The 13621-nt window shown below is 49.1% G+C and overlaps 1 protein-coding gene across 11 annotated transcripts in view; it reads left to right on the forward strand.

Annotated features, from left to right (window-relative positions):
- LOC142578610 (uncharacterized) overlaps positions 1-13621 on the forward strand; it is a 307117-nt gene that overhangs the window by 157931 nt on the left and 135565 nt on the right. For 9 of the 11 annotated variants that reach the window (XM_075688019.1, XM_075688020.1, XM_075688023.1 and 6 more), the window contains one exon: positions 11574-11696. The exons of the other annotated variants lie outside the window; for them this stretch is intronic. In XM_075688019.1, coding sequence (XP_075544134.1) covers positions 11574-11696 — 123 coding nt within the window. The remainder of the gene's footprint in view (positions 1-11573; positions 11697-13621) is intronic. 11 annotated transcript variants of the gene reach the window in all.

Genomic DNA, 13621 nt, shown 5'->3' on the forward strand with positions numbered 1-13621 from the left:
TTAAACAGGCGACGCATTTTGAGCACTTGAATTTAACGGTAACTACAGCCTTCAGACAGATTGAAACATGCACACATAGGTAACCTCCTTCCCACACACAGCGTCCTGCATCTACGCCTTGATCACCTGCACATGGCAAGCTTGCCGATTTGTACACCTCTCTTGAAAATCCGACCACTGAGCTTTCCTCTTATGGTAAATTTCTCTCTCTCTCTCTCTCTCTCTCTCTCTCTCCCGGAAGCGCCTTTAGGCGGCCTCCACAGGCGGTAAGAGCAACTGCTCAATTCTTCTTCGCGTAGTGCAGTCAATGATGTCTACAGGAGTTCTTGAACTTTAAACGCATATGTCTTAATCTATTTCATATATGGGTCCTTCCACACAAACTGTACCAACCTTGGAGGTCGACTATCTGGGATTTCTTTCTTGAAATTTTTGGCGCTTGCTTATAAGACGGAAATTCATTCCACGAGAATTTTTGTTCCAAAAAACGTTTTTTTACCGGCTCATGCACCACTGGAACATTCTTGTAAGGCACGAAAGTATGCACCATAAAAGGCGTTGCACAATCTGCGTTCCAATTATGAAAAACCAACACTTACACTTCGCAGGAGGTTAAAGATAGGCCTTACGGCTAATTGCATTCATTAACCATTATACAATTCTCCATCTTATCTAAGCCGTCAAAAATGGGAAAACTGTTCCCTGTTTGGCATTATGTTTTCGTTATTCCCTATTTGGACTAATTACTCATACAAAGGCACACATTTTATAAAAGTGCCTAGAAGGTACTTTACGCGAAAAATGTTTTTAGGTAGATATATTGCGCAGCAGTGCACACAGGCAACAATAAATATAAAAAACTTATTTTTGGCCTTTGTTTATCCGTCATTTGTACACTGAGGTGGTCGTATTAAAAATATGACGAATAACACTTCTGATGGCGCCTTGCATTTTTTCTAAAATGAGAGACGCTTATCAAATTACTTCTTGTTTTAAGTCAAAATTTTTTTCAAATTGTCTCCCACTACTTGCCATCCCTTTCGTGTTCACCTCAAGGCCTCTTGACGGCGGCAAATGTAAATTGTATGGACGCAAGGGGCGTTCATATGCCTATGCGTGTATGCGAAGCCCGCACTGCTTCTAAATTGATTTCTTCACCTCTGTGTAGGAGCAGCATCAATCGACCCCATGTCGCTGCCTGCAGTCTTACACCTGCGGTGCCGTCTTCTCAGACGCCACCGCATCGACACCCTGTGTTTCCTACACAACTACCGGCACTAAAGGAATTAAGGTTGCAGGGCGAGATCGGCCCGCAGATTGCACCGCCCTCCTCAATAAGCAGTACAGATTGTAACACACAGATGAGTGAGGGTACTTTATTCCGCCATCATCCGCCATTTAAGCGCATGATGGACACTGTGCCCAGCGGTCTGAAATGGAAAACCTTTCTCGTTTATCTTGACGATATCGTGGATTTTTCTGTCAGCTTCCAGCAGCATGTAGTACGACTGCGGGCTGTGATGAAAGCTGTTAGCTCAGAAGGTATGACGATAAAACCACGGAAATGTCATTTCGACCTTCAGGAGCTTCTTTTCCTCTTCCATGTTGTCAGTTCAGAAGGCATTCGTCCTGACCCTGAGAATAGTGCGGAAGTTGAAAATGTTCCAAAACCAACCGACAAAAAGGTTGTTAGGCGATTCTTAGGACTCTGCGCCTACTACAGACGCTTCGTAATTTTTTTTCTAGGATCGCCGCACCACTAACGCGGCTAGCAGAAGAAGACACGTGTTTCGTCTGGTTGAGTGAGCATAAGAATGCTTTCAATGAGCTCCGAAACCGTCTTCAGAACAAACTAGTTCTTGCTCACTTTGACGAGAAAGCCGAAACTGATATTCAAACAGACGCAAGCAATTTAGGCCTCGGGGTCATCTTCATTCAGCGGCTAAATGGAGCGGAACGAGTCATTGCGTATGCTGGTCGAACACTTTCGAAGGCTGAGGTGAAATAGTCAGTCATAGAAAAAGAATGCTTCGCAGTCATATGGGCCATCAGCAAGTTTAGACCATACTTATGCAGACCGTTTCTAGCTATCATAGGCCAGCATTTCTTGTGCTGGCTGGTGAATCTCAAAGACCCATCAGGACGGCATGCAAGGTGGAGCCTGTGGCTTCAGGAATACGATATAACGGTCGTATACAACTCCGGTCACAAGCACCGTGATGCTGATTGCGTGCCACGTGCACTGACTGAATCCATGGAATCTGCACCTGCGGAAAATTGGCAGGATTGCCCGTTCCTAGGAGCTGTGACGACATAGCAAATGGCGCAACTTCATCAGTCTGACGCGAAAGTACGCCTGTTCATTGATGACCCAGAAGGACACCCTGTCGACGTTCCGCGAGGTTTTATCCGCAGCGTGTCGCCGTTCTTCCTGAGAAATAATGTACTGTACAAAAGGAATTTCCAACATAGTGCAGAAAAATTTCTGCTCGTTGTACCTTGAAAGTTACGACTCCAGATATTGAAAACGTGCCACAATGACCCATTAGCATGACATTTAAGAGTGAGCAGAATATTCGCACGCATACGCATGGCCAAAGTTGTTGAACTCTGTGCAGCACTATGTGGGAACCAGCCGGGATTGCCAAAGACGTAAAATACTGCCATTTAAGCCAGCAGGTTTCCTACAACCCATACAGCCACCGGAAACTTCATTCGCATAAGTGGGAATGGACTTAGTTGGCACCTTTCCTATACCGTCGTCAGGAAAGTGATTGGTTTGTAGTCGCAACTGACTATCTAACTCGATGTACCGAAACAGGGTTTTTTGTCAAGGGAATGGCCTCTGAAGTAGTGGTTTTTTTGTCGCTAAGTGCTTCGGCATGGCGCTCCTAAAGTTCTCATCACGGACCGAGGAACCATACTGACTGCCCATTTGACACAATTCATTATGAAATTGACGCATACGTACCAGTCACAGAAAAACCACCGCATATCATCCGCAGACAAATGAACTGGCTGAAGGACTCAGCAGAACGCTGACTGATATGTTGTCAGCATACGTAGAAATGGAGCACCGAACATGGGATAGGATACTACCGCATGGAACGTTCGCGTAGGATAGTCCTGTGCGAGAGACGACTCGAATTACACCTTTCCAACTCGTTTTGGCCGGAACGTCACCACACCCTCAGACGCAACGCTGCATGTAGATGATAGCTCTGAAAGTGACCATGATATCAGCGACTTCACACAAAGAGCTGAAGAGGCATGGCAGCTGGCGCGACAGCGCATTCAGCAGCCAACCGGCGCGGATCGATACAACTTGAAGACAAAGAGACGTCCAGCACGCACCTGGAAACAGATATGGGTGCGGACTCCCGTATACGTTATTTTGACCCGCACAGGACAATTTGCCGAATGAGCCCCTCGAACTACGAAGTTGATCCAGAAGGTCAAGTAACCTCATCACGAAGACGGCATCGAACAGAAATCGTTCATGTCGTCTGAATGAAACCGTACTATGACATACAATAACTGCTTCCGCCTACAAGCATTGCGAACGACAGCCTAGGAGCCACCGCCTTCTTTATGAGCATCGGGACGATACACTGTTGGAAGGGGGACACAAGGTGCCTTGAAATCCCGCGCGCCAGCCGCCTCCTGCACCCGTCCAGTTGTTTACGGCTACTTGCGAAAGACAGCGGCAGTGAAGCGAGCAACACCGGCTCACAAGGCACGTGCGATCGGAGCAACGCATCATCAGCGCGGTGTACGAGGGAAAAGGAAGCGGTATGGAACTCTTGTGAAATACTGTACGTTCGAATGGTACTCTCGCTTAGCTGGTTGATGGACACATGTTCGCCTACGTAAACTTAAGTACCTTCACTCAACTTTGTGTTATAATTTATACATCGCATTAAGATTTTTTAAAATCTTATTTATTAATACTGTTATCTTGACGTAGTAGTTCTGCGGAAACCCGCAAGGTGGAGAGAAGTAATGAATAAAGAGAATAAAGGTCCCGGACCAGGACGAATTTTTCTTCAACTATGAGGCTTTTCTTTCGAGGAACCCGTAGGGGTTTCCTTTGTAGCACTTGGTACAAACGGGTGGATGTCTGACTTTCCCTTTATTCGGTGCTATCTTATACAAGACCTTCGCAGGGTGGGCATACATTAGGAATGTAAACATTGGTGGAAACAAATTTCAATATGAGCGAAAATCATAAGGAAATTTCAACAATCAAGCAATCAAGAAACGGAAATGAATGGAAAATAAATACAGAAAGAGCAAGCGCAACACAAAAGTCATCAGTAAATTCAAAAATCAAGGAACACAAATGAAAGAGATGCAAGAAAAGGCAGGCACAACACACAGGTATATTGTCACATAGTAGTGACGGTGAAGAAGCCAGGAAAACTGTGATTCAGAAACTAGCGTTTTATTGGGCGAACTTGTGCACTCAAACGCAGGCTACACTCAAAGAACGACAGCGGCGAACACACTCGGCGATTGTCGAAAATCTGATCTGCGGGTCAAACGCGTCGGCTTTTATACATCAGTCGTCGAATGTTCCTGAGTAACCGCTAGGATCCACGTGTCTTGCCCAAAGTTCTACACTATTCACGTCGCGCATACATGCAATCAGACAGCACAAGGCTCCTTGACAGAGAGCGGATGGAACTATCGATAACATTCCAGAAACTTCTGATACATGCAGGCACGTTCTGCGCTCTGCGGTAACATTTGTTAGGTGGTGAAACGGGGTCGCCCAATTAAGATAAAGAAGTACACGTGTCATTACCCTGCTCTTAAAAAGCATCGACACGATGTTGCAAACAAACGAAAGTAATAAATAAAAACACCCGTAGCAAAGAAACAACAAAATAAGGGAGTTCGCCAGCGTGCGTAAAAGGGCTTTTGACGCACCACGTGGACCACTTCAGATCGTGCGCGCGCCGCTGTGAATGCGAAATGCCGTCTGGCACGATGTCATAGTCCAGTTCACCAATACGTCGGATGATCTCGTAAGGTCCGAAATAGCGTCGCAATACACTCTAAGAAGAAAAGGAGGAAATGGGGTATTGAGGTTACTCCTTTAGGGGAGCAACTGATCTGCCACAACCATTCCTCCCTTTAGGGGGTAAGTGCGAGGGGATGAACTGTTACTCTCCATGCCGTTACTCCTCCGAGGACTAACAGTTGCTCTTTTCCGATGCTCCTGAAGGGAGTAACGGTCATTATTTCTGACGCTCCGCAAAGGTGGAAATAATGAAATTAGGCATTTATACCCTAATAAAAAAGATTACTGAGCCGAAAAAAAAAGAAAAAAAGGTTCCCGAAATTAGGATTCGAACTCACGTCCTCGCGCTCTCAAGTCAGCTACTCTAACCACTGCACCACGGCAGAATTTTTTTTCTTTCTTTCATGGTATTTATTATAGTTGCATTCAATCATTCAACCAGACGTTCACCAGTTCTGCATAGTCAGAGAATGGAGGGCACAATGAAAGTCACACACAGAAAAGGTAGCGTTCATACTGTGAGTAGAAACGTTCGTGTCACTTGAAACGTTGCGGCACCAGACGGAGTGGCCCGGGGCGTCATTCATGGAATCGACCCGGATACCCCGCCCGAGGAGCTTATGACTCACCTAAGGGTTAGGACCCAAGGCGTGGAAATCGTGCAGGCCCGCATGCTGGGAAAGACCAAGACGGCCTTGATCACGTTCAGCTCTTACGTAGTTCCACGATACGTCTACTACTACGGAGGGGAGACCGAGTGCCACCCCTACAAGCCCACCAAACAAATCTGTTATGTTTGCCAGCGCATGGGACACCGATCGGACGTTTGTCCTACCCCGAACATCAAAATCTGTCTCGCTTGCGGGACGCACGACCCGACGGACGACCACGAGTGCTCGCTCAAGTGCGCCGTCTGTGGCGAAGCCCACGCCACGGGGTCTCGCGAGTGCAAGCAAAAGCTAAAGAACAACAGCACTACCACCAAGAAGCATCCTCCACCCGGATGGAGGAAGGAAGACGATGACAATGATGGAGGAAGGCCAAGGCGAAGCCGCCTACGGTGGTTCAGCTCGGAATCCTCGGCGAGGCGCTCAAGGTCCCGGGCCCAGTCCAGTTCAATGTCCCGGTCCCGATCCCAGTCCCGATCCCGATCCCGGTCCCAGTCCAGGTCCAGGTCCCTATTCCGCTCGGAGTGGCCAAAGCTTGGAGAGAAGCAAGGGCAGCGGGAGCCTTCTACCTCGACATCCACGTCTAAACAGAAGAACCAACCGGGCAAGAAGAACCAAGCCAACAACAACAAGGTGAGCCGGAATCAGTCTAGTACCTCCTCCGCTCAAAATACCAGTGAAAATAGTAAATGCTCCCCAGAATGTACGCGCATCAGGGAAGAAAATAAAAAACTCAAGGCTCAGGTTAACGACCTAAACCAACGCATGCAACGCTTAGAAGCGTTGCTAAGCAAAACCAGCAACAACACACAGGCAGGGTCGCAAAGCGGAACGATAGGCCACGAGCCCGCCATCTCCATTCCTCCCCCCTCAAGAACCACCACGCCCTCATCGCTCCCCGGTGCGGCCTCGGCAGCGGCAGTCCAGTCAAGTGTAGTCACCCTCGAAGGTATTTATGCTACGATACAACAGATGCTTTACCAGATGGGCGAATTAAACAATAAAGTCAAGGAGAACACACTAAGCCATGAGGACCTTGAAAGAAGAATACGCAAGGTTGAGTTTGGCTCGCGCAAGCGGGTCGACGACGAGATCAGCAACCCACGCGTCAAGGCGTACAGGCGCATAAACAACACGGGTGACGTCAGGGACGCCGACAACTGCGACGGCGGTGGCATGAACGTCACCAATGGCTAACACCACACGCTGCGCGCCCGAACACCTCGAGATCTGGCAGTGGAATTGTCGCTCTTTCAACAAGAAGGCAAGTTCACTCCAACTCTTCATCCAAAATCACCTATACCCCCCCGACGTCATCTGCCTTCAGGAGGTCGGGAACCAGCCGATCAGGCTACGGGGTTACTACGTAATTAAACACGCGGGATCACCGAAGGTCGCGGTTTTAGTTCACAAAACGGTGACGGCCGTGGGACAACATTATCAACAACATGACATTAATCACGTGCTAGTGGAAGTCCTCCCTCAAAAGAGGGGTAGACGTAGCACTTTCATCCTGAATTTGTACAGTCCGCCGAGGGCTCAGAAAGACGACTTTCGCAACATCATTTACGACAGCGTGAGAGCCGCTGGCTGCAACCAGCTGGTAGTTGTGGGAGACATGAACGCTAGACACACGACTTGGGGCTACCAACAAGACACGCAAAAGGGAAGGTCGCTCCTCGATGCGGTTGACCAAATGGGCCTCGAATTGATAACCAATCTCCTCCAACCAACCCGAGTAGGCAACAGTGCAAGTCGAGACACGTTTCCGGACCTGTCATTTGTCAAAAACGTAAGGGAATACTCATGGGCGCACCTGGGCGAAACATTGGGCAGCGATCACTATATCCTCAGCATCTCGGTATCCACGCCGAAACTCAAGAGAACAATTGGCGAAATTAGGCTTACGGACTGGGAGGCATTCAGGCAGTACCCCCCGCCCGAAAATGGTATAACGGACATAGCGGAATGGATGCAGCACCTCCGGGACGCCCACATTCAAACCACTAAAGCCATCCATCGCACGGTCGAGACGCCCGAAGTCGACCGCCGGCTCTTACACCTGTGGGAAGCCCGCAAGGGCCTCCTCAAACGGTGGAAGCGACAGCGGTTAAACCGGAAACTACGTCTACGAATCGAGAAAATAACAGACGAAGCCAGAAATTACGCAAACGAGTTGACGCAGCAAAATTGGGCACAGTTTTGCACCTCGCTCAAGGGTACCCTGAGTACGGCGCAGACGTGGGCCATCCTACGTTGCCTGATCGAGCCCGACAAGGCGAAATCGACAACCAGTCGGACGCTTCTAGAAATTGCCCACAAGTTCCCCGGAAACGACCAGGATCTGATTGACACCCTAAAAACCAGATACCTGGGTAGCGACCCCATACAACCCTGCCTCCTAAAATATGAAGGAGAACCAAGACCAGAACTGGACGCTCCCATCACGGAGGAAGAGGTGTATGCCGCGGCACGAGCCTCGCAGCGCAACACTGCTCCCGGAGTTGACAAAATCACCAATGCCATGATTAGAAACCTGAGCCCGATGCACATCCAGGACTTGACCGAATACCTAAACGGGGAACTCTGGAGCAAGGGTCACGTACCGAACGAGTGGAAACACGCGGAAATCGTGACCATTCCCAAACCCGGCAAGAAGCCCGCGATCGACGCCCTGCGTCCCATCTCGCTGACTTCGTGCCTCGGCAAGCTGTACGAGAGGGTCATCGAAACCCGCCTCCAACACTACATAGAGGACGGTGACCTCTTCCCGCACACCATGCTTGGCTTCAGGCCGGGACTTTCGGCTCAAGATGCGTTCCTAATCCTAAGGGAAGAAGTTCTCAAGGGCATCCCGAAGGGAGGAGAACACCTCCTGCTCGCACTCGACCTAAAAGGGGCCTTCGATAACATCTCCCACGAGGCCATTCTCAAGCGACTGAACGACATCAGCTGCGGGGAGCGCATCTTTAATTACGTTAAATCGTTCCTGACGGGCCGGACGGCAACCATCGGAATAGGCAAGAATCGATCGGATACGATCGACGTGCCGAACAAAGGAACGCCGCAAGGGGCGATAATCTCCCCGATTCTATTCAATGTCGCGATGCTAGCGCTGACCAAAGAGCTGCGGAAGATCCCCGACCTAGGTTACGCCCTGTACGCAGACGACATCACGCTCTGGGCCACCAAGGGCTCCCTAGCGCGAAAAGAGGCGACCCTTCAAGAGGCCGCGACGGCCGTGGAGAGATTTGCGGCAGCGAGCGGGATGCGTTGTGCGCCCGAAAAGTCCGAAGTGATCCGGTTGCATGGAGGAGGAATCTACAAGTCCCCCGGCCCTATCGACCTCTATCTTGAGGGCCAGAAGATAACGGAAGGCAATAAGACTAGGATTCTGGGTTTTTGGATCCAGAGCAACCTGAAAGCCTCCCACACCATCCAAACCCTAAGGTCTGCCACCAACCAGATCTCGCGGATTATAAAACGAATTACAAGAAGCCGCAAGGGCATGCGAGAAGAGGACACGATTCGCCTCGTCCAGGCTCTGGTGATCAGCAGAATAACGTATAGCATGCCGTATCACTATCACCCGCTAAACAAACGCGACCAAGAACAAGTCGATGCCATCATCAGAGGCGCGTACAAAACGGCCCTGGGTCTCCCTGTCACCACCTCAAACGAGAAGTTAGCGGCCCTCGGGATCCACAACACCTTCGCTGAGCTGTCGGACGCGGTTATGGCTTCGCAAAGGGCCAGACTACAGAACACGGCGGCGGGCAGAGCCATCCTCCACCGGACCGGAACGGCAACGGAGCTCCGTGCCCTCGATGGGCAACGATCACTCCCGCCAGAGGTCAGAGGCAAGATCAAGGCAAACCCGATACCGAAGCACATGAGTCATGAACTCCATGAAGGACGACGCAAGGCTCGCGTCGACAGACAGCGCCGACAATTCAAGGGTGACCCGTACGTAACGTACGTGGACGTGGCGGCGTACCCTGTAGGGGGCCTCTTCGCGGTAGCCGCCGTGAACGGGAGAGACAACTCCTTGACCCTCGCGGCCTCCGTAAGGGCAGAGACCCCAGCTGCGGCTGAGACCATAGCCGCGGCGCTGGTAATAAAGCAAGAAGACAGGGTAGGCAGGGAAGTCCATGTCGTTACCGACTCGCAACAGGCCTGCCGTAACTTTACGAACGAACGAACACCGCTGCTGGCGGCTCAGATTCTAGGCCCAAGGCTGCAAGAATACCATCAAATCACGTGGACGCCGGGTCACGCGGGTCTGGAGGGGAACGAAAGGGCGAACGCCCTAGATCGAGCGCTTATCAACCGACCGGGGCAAGACCGATCGTCTCATCAATCCCCACCCTTTACCTTCATGCCCCTGCCATCCAATTACTGCGACCGGCTCGAGATCCAGCGACTCAACCGCAGGATTTATCCTCCGCCTCACAAAAAGCTCAGCACTGAAGATGCCGTAGCTCTCCGACTTATACAGACCAACACATTTCCAAACCTACACAGATACAGTAAAATGTTCCCACATACATATCGCGGCATCTGCCCCTGGTGCGGCGACACACGCCCTACACTCTTTCACATCTCGTGGGGGTGCGAGGGCAAACCTCAACACTAAAAGACTCCTAACACGTCATTTGAGCGGTGGGACGTACAGCTGACCGGCGATACCCTGGCGGGACAAGAAGCTCTCGTCCAGCAAGTACGTCGAGCAGCCATGGCCAGTGGAGTCCTGGAATGAGGACGCCACCCACTCGACCTCAAGAGCAACCACTTCGGTGGTCCGAATAAATGTTTTCTCTCTCTCTCTCTCTCGTGTCACTTTAGAAGGGTGGCAAGTAGCGCCAGTAGAGTAGGTTGTCACACTGACATGATCACAACATGGTCAACTGAGCATGCCTAGAGTAACATTGGGGCGTACCTGCTACCGTGTGCATGTTAGAGGCAGGTAGGCGTCAATTGGGTTGTCTTATATATATATACCTGTTGTCACAACTTTCAAGTCTGCAAGCATGGTTATTGATCAAATTGTCACGTCAATGATGAAAGCAAGGGCGCGTATAACGGCGTAGACCCGTTTGTGAGAGCAACTGGCAGCCAAAGATAATTAAATCTGACGTTTTCAATGCCAGAACGATGATACGATTATGAGGCACGCTGTAGTGATAGAATCCGCATTAATGTTGTCCATATGTGGTTCTTTACCGTGCACCCACAGTGCACGGTATACGGGCGGTTTCGCATTTCGTCCTCATCAATATGTGGCCCAGCGGCCTTCTGGCAGCAAAAAGTGACGTTGCACATTTTCTAAGCGAATAATAATAATATTTGGGGTTTTACGTGCCAAAACCACTTTCTGATTATGAGGCACGCCGTAGTGGGGGACTCCGGAAATTTTTGACCACCTGGGGTTCTTTAACGTGCACCTAAATCTAAGCACACGGGTGTTTTCGCATTTCGCCCCCATCAAAATGCGGCCGCCAAGGCCGGGATTCGATCCCGCGACCTCGTGCTCAGCAGCCCAACACCATAGCCACTGAGCAACCGTGGGGGGTATTTTCTAAGCGAAGGTAGTCAGGCAATGACAAAGGGATGTTACGAACGAAGAGCTTTGTCAGTTATGCTTTTAGTTATTCTTACTGTTAGGCTAATATTCCTTCCCCAAGATAAAACCGGTCACCATCGGCTTTCAATTGTAAGAGTTCTCTTTCCTGGGAGAACGACACTTGCGTGCATGCTACGAATAAAATGCCGACAAAGCCTCCGGAAAACCGTGCTTACCGAGTAAGACGAATTTTATTGAAGCGAAGCGCAAGTTCTTTTCAAACCCTGTTGTCTCTAAGAAATGCTGTTTCTTTCAGACATTGACGAATGCGCTGATAGGACGCTTAACTGTTCCCACAACTGCACCAACGTTGCCGGAAGTGCTTTTTGCAGCTGTCCACTTGGTTTCAAATTGATGGCCGACAATCGCACATGCGTTGGTAAGCGCTCGTTCACATCTGTTTCTTCATCTGGCGATGAGAAGTGGAAAGACCTCTTAATCGAGCTCACGATGTTGCCGATATTATCAGTGGTCAACAGTTTAGCAAACGGTCGAAGTATGGCGCCAACAAGATTACTCGCGAGGCACTGCCTCGCCAGTCTCTTTATTTCTCAAGCCGACCAACAGCAGCGACAAAGTGTGGCAGTTTCATCCAGTGCAGCCAGTTCTTAAACTTCTCAGACTTTATCGCATATTGGCACCAAGCTTAGTCACCATGTGACTAGTAGTGTGGCTGAGCGTGACTTGTTTCTAATCTGTTGGAGGCGTCAAAAACGTCACCTATAAGCCTTGTGATAAATCACTGGTTGTGATTGTCGGAAATGTATCGAGGAGTAGGAATGTGTGTATGTCTGTATGACTTAATCCTTGAATAAACAACCCGAAAAATACGACAAGACGAGGCGTGAAGCAACAAATAGACCGAAGGAGCGCTTACTTCAAATTGACGCTCACTGCAGGATTGGACAATAAAAATTTATCCGAAATAAAGTTTATCGACAGTTTGGAAATTGAAGGAAACGGTGTCACGTGTCTCCTTGACTAACTCTGCAGGTTAGTGAATTTTTCTCAAAAAAATATTTATCAGCTTTATACCTTTCCTCCTCCATGTGTTGGCATCAGTCAGTGCTGCCAGCTCTAAGTAAATTTCTGCCGATTTATAGATTTTAATTTTCTTCAGGGAAAAAGCAAAGTTTCCCAAATCTACATAAGTTTTATGGCAAGTCATTGTAACAGTGGGACAGCCGTACTGACAGCGTCTTTTAAAGTAAGTAAGCACTTTATTTAGTGTAAACAATTTACAAACATCACTGAAGGGGAAACGGCTAAAGGCAATGAAGCCTGCCAAATCCCGGTCCTTCCGCAATTCATGACAGTTCAACGCTGTGAAAGAAGGATTGCAATGCATCAGTTTCAGGAAACTGGACAACTAGAAAAGTGCAACAGTACACATAACAAATCGCACATAAATAAAAAGTATACATTACATCTTTAAACTATCGTAAACAAAAGGTCGTGCACGACAAAACACACAGCTAAACAAGATAAATTCCAAAAATTAGAAACGTAGACTGCATCAGGATGCACCGACAGTACAATATAGATGGCAATACTCAGAATACTAATTCGTGAATCATTTAGGCATTGTTCGAGGCATGAAAATCCACCAGTTAATGTTAATACTGTATTCATGTGGCTATTAATCAGTTCCTTGCTTGTTCTTTAGAAGCAGCACAACTAGCTTTCTCAAAACACGATCGCGATGAGCAAAACACATCTATAGCAGATAAACCAAAGGAGTTTTTACGCATTTTAGATCCTCTGGGCTGCAATTCTCAGCCATAAGAATGCCTCGCCGCCTGAAGCATTATCTTACTGAGCTAACTTGTGCGCTTGCTTCTCTTAGAAGTTCTAGTCCTGGAGTTTTCAATCTTGTTTTCTTTTTAAATCTTAAGCTGGTAATCTCGAATGCACCTCCACCAGCGCTCTACATCTCCTTGTTTGGAGTGGGGCCTGATGCCGGCAAAAACGCAGAGAACCAGTGCGGATATACTAATCCCACTAGGAAGGCCCACTAGGCTTCAACAAGAGACACTCCCTCACCGGAACAGTGCTTTGCCTTCCTGGTGCAGTATACGGCGACTACGTCCCTCATGACCCCTACAATTAACCCATGGCCCTCAGTTCCCAGCAGCTGCGGAGCAACTGCCTAAGGCGGCGGTCAGACCTGTAACGCAGCAGAGGGTGCTAAGAATATGTGGACCTGCACTGGCCGTCAATGAAAGCTGAGCTTGGCATCCTTTAACACCCGAACTCTCTCGAATGAGGCTAGCTTAGCAGGACTCTATGACGTATTATCAGGTA

The sequence above is a fragment of the Dermacentor variabilis genome, chromosome 4 (genome assembly GCF_050947875.1).
Source record: "Dermacentor variabilis isolate Ectoservices chromosome 4, ASM5094787v1, whole genome shotgun sequence".
Classification (NCBI taxonomy): domain Eukaryota; kingdom Metazoa; phylum Arthropoda; class Arachnida; order Ixodida; family Ixodidae; genus Dermacentor; species Dermacentor variabilis.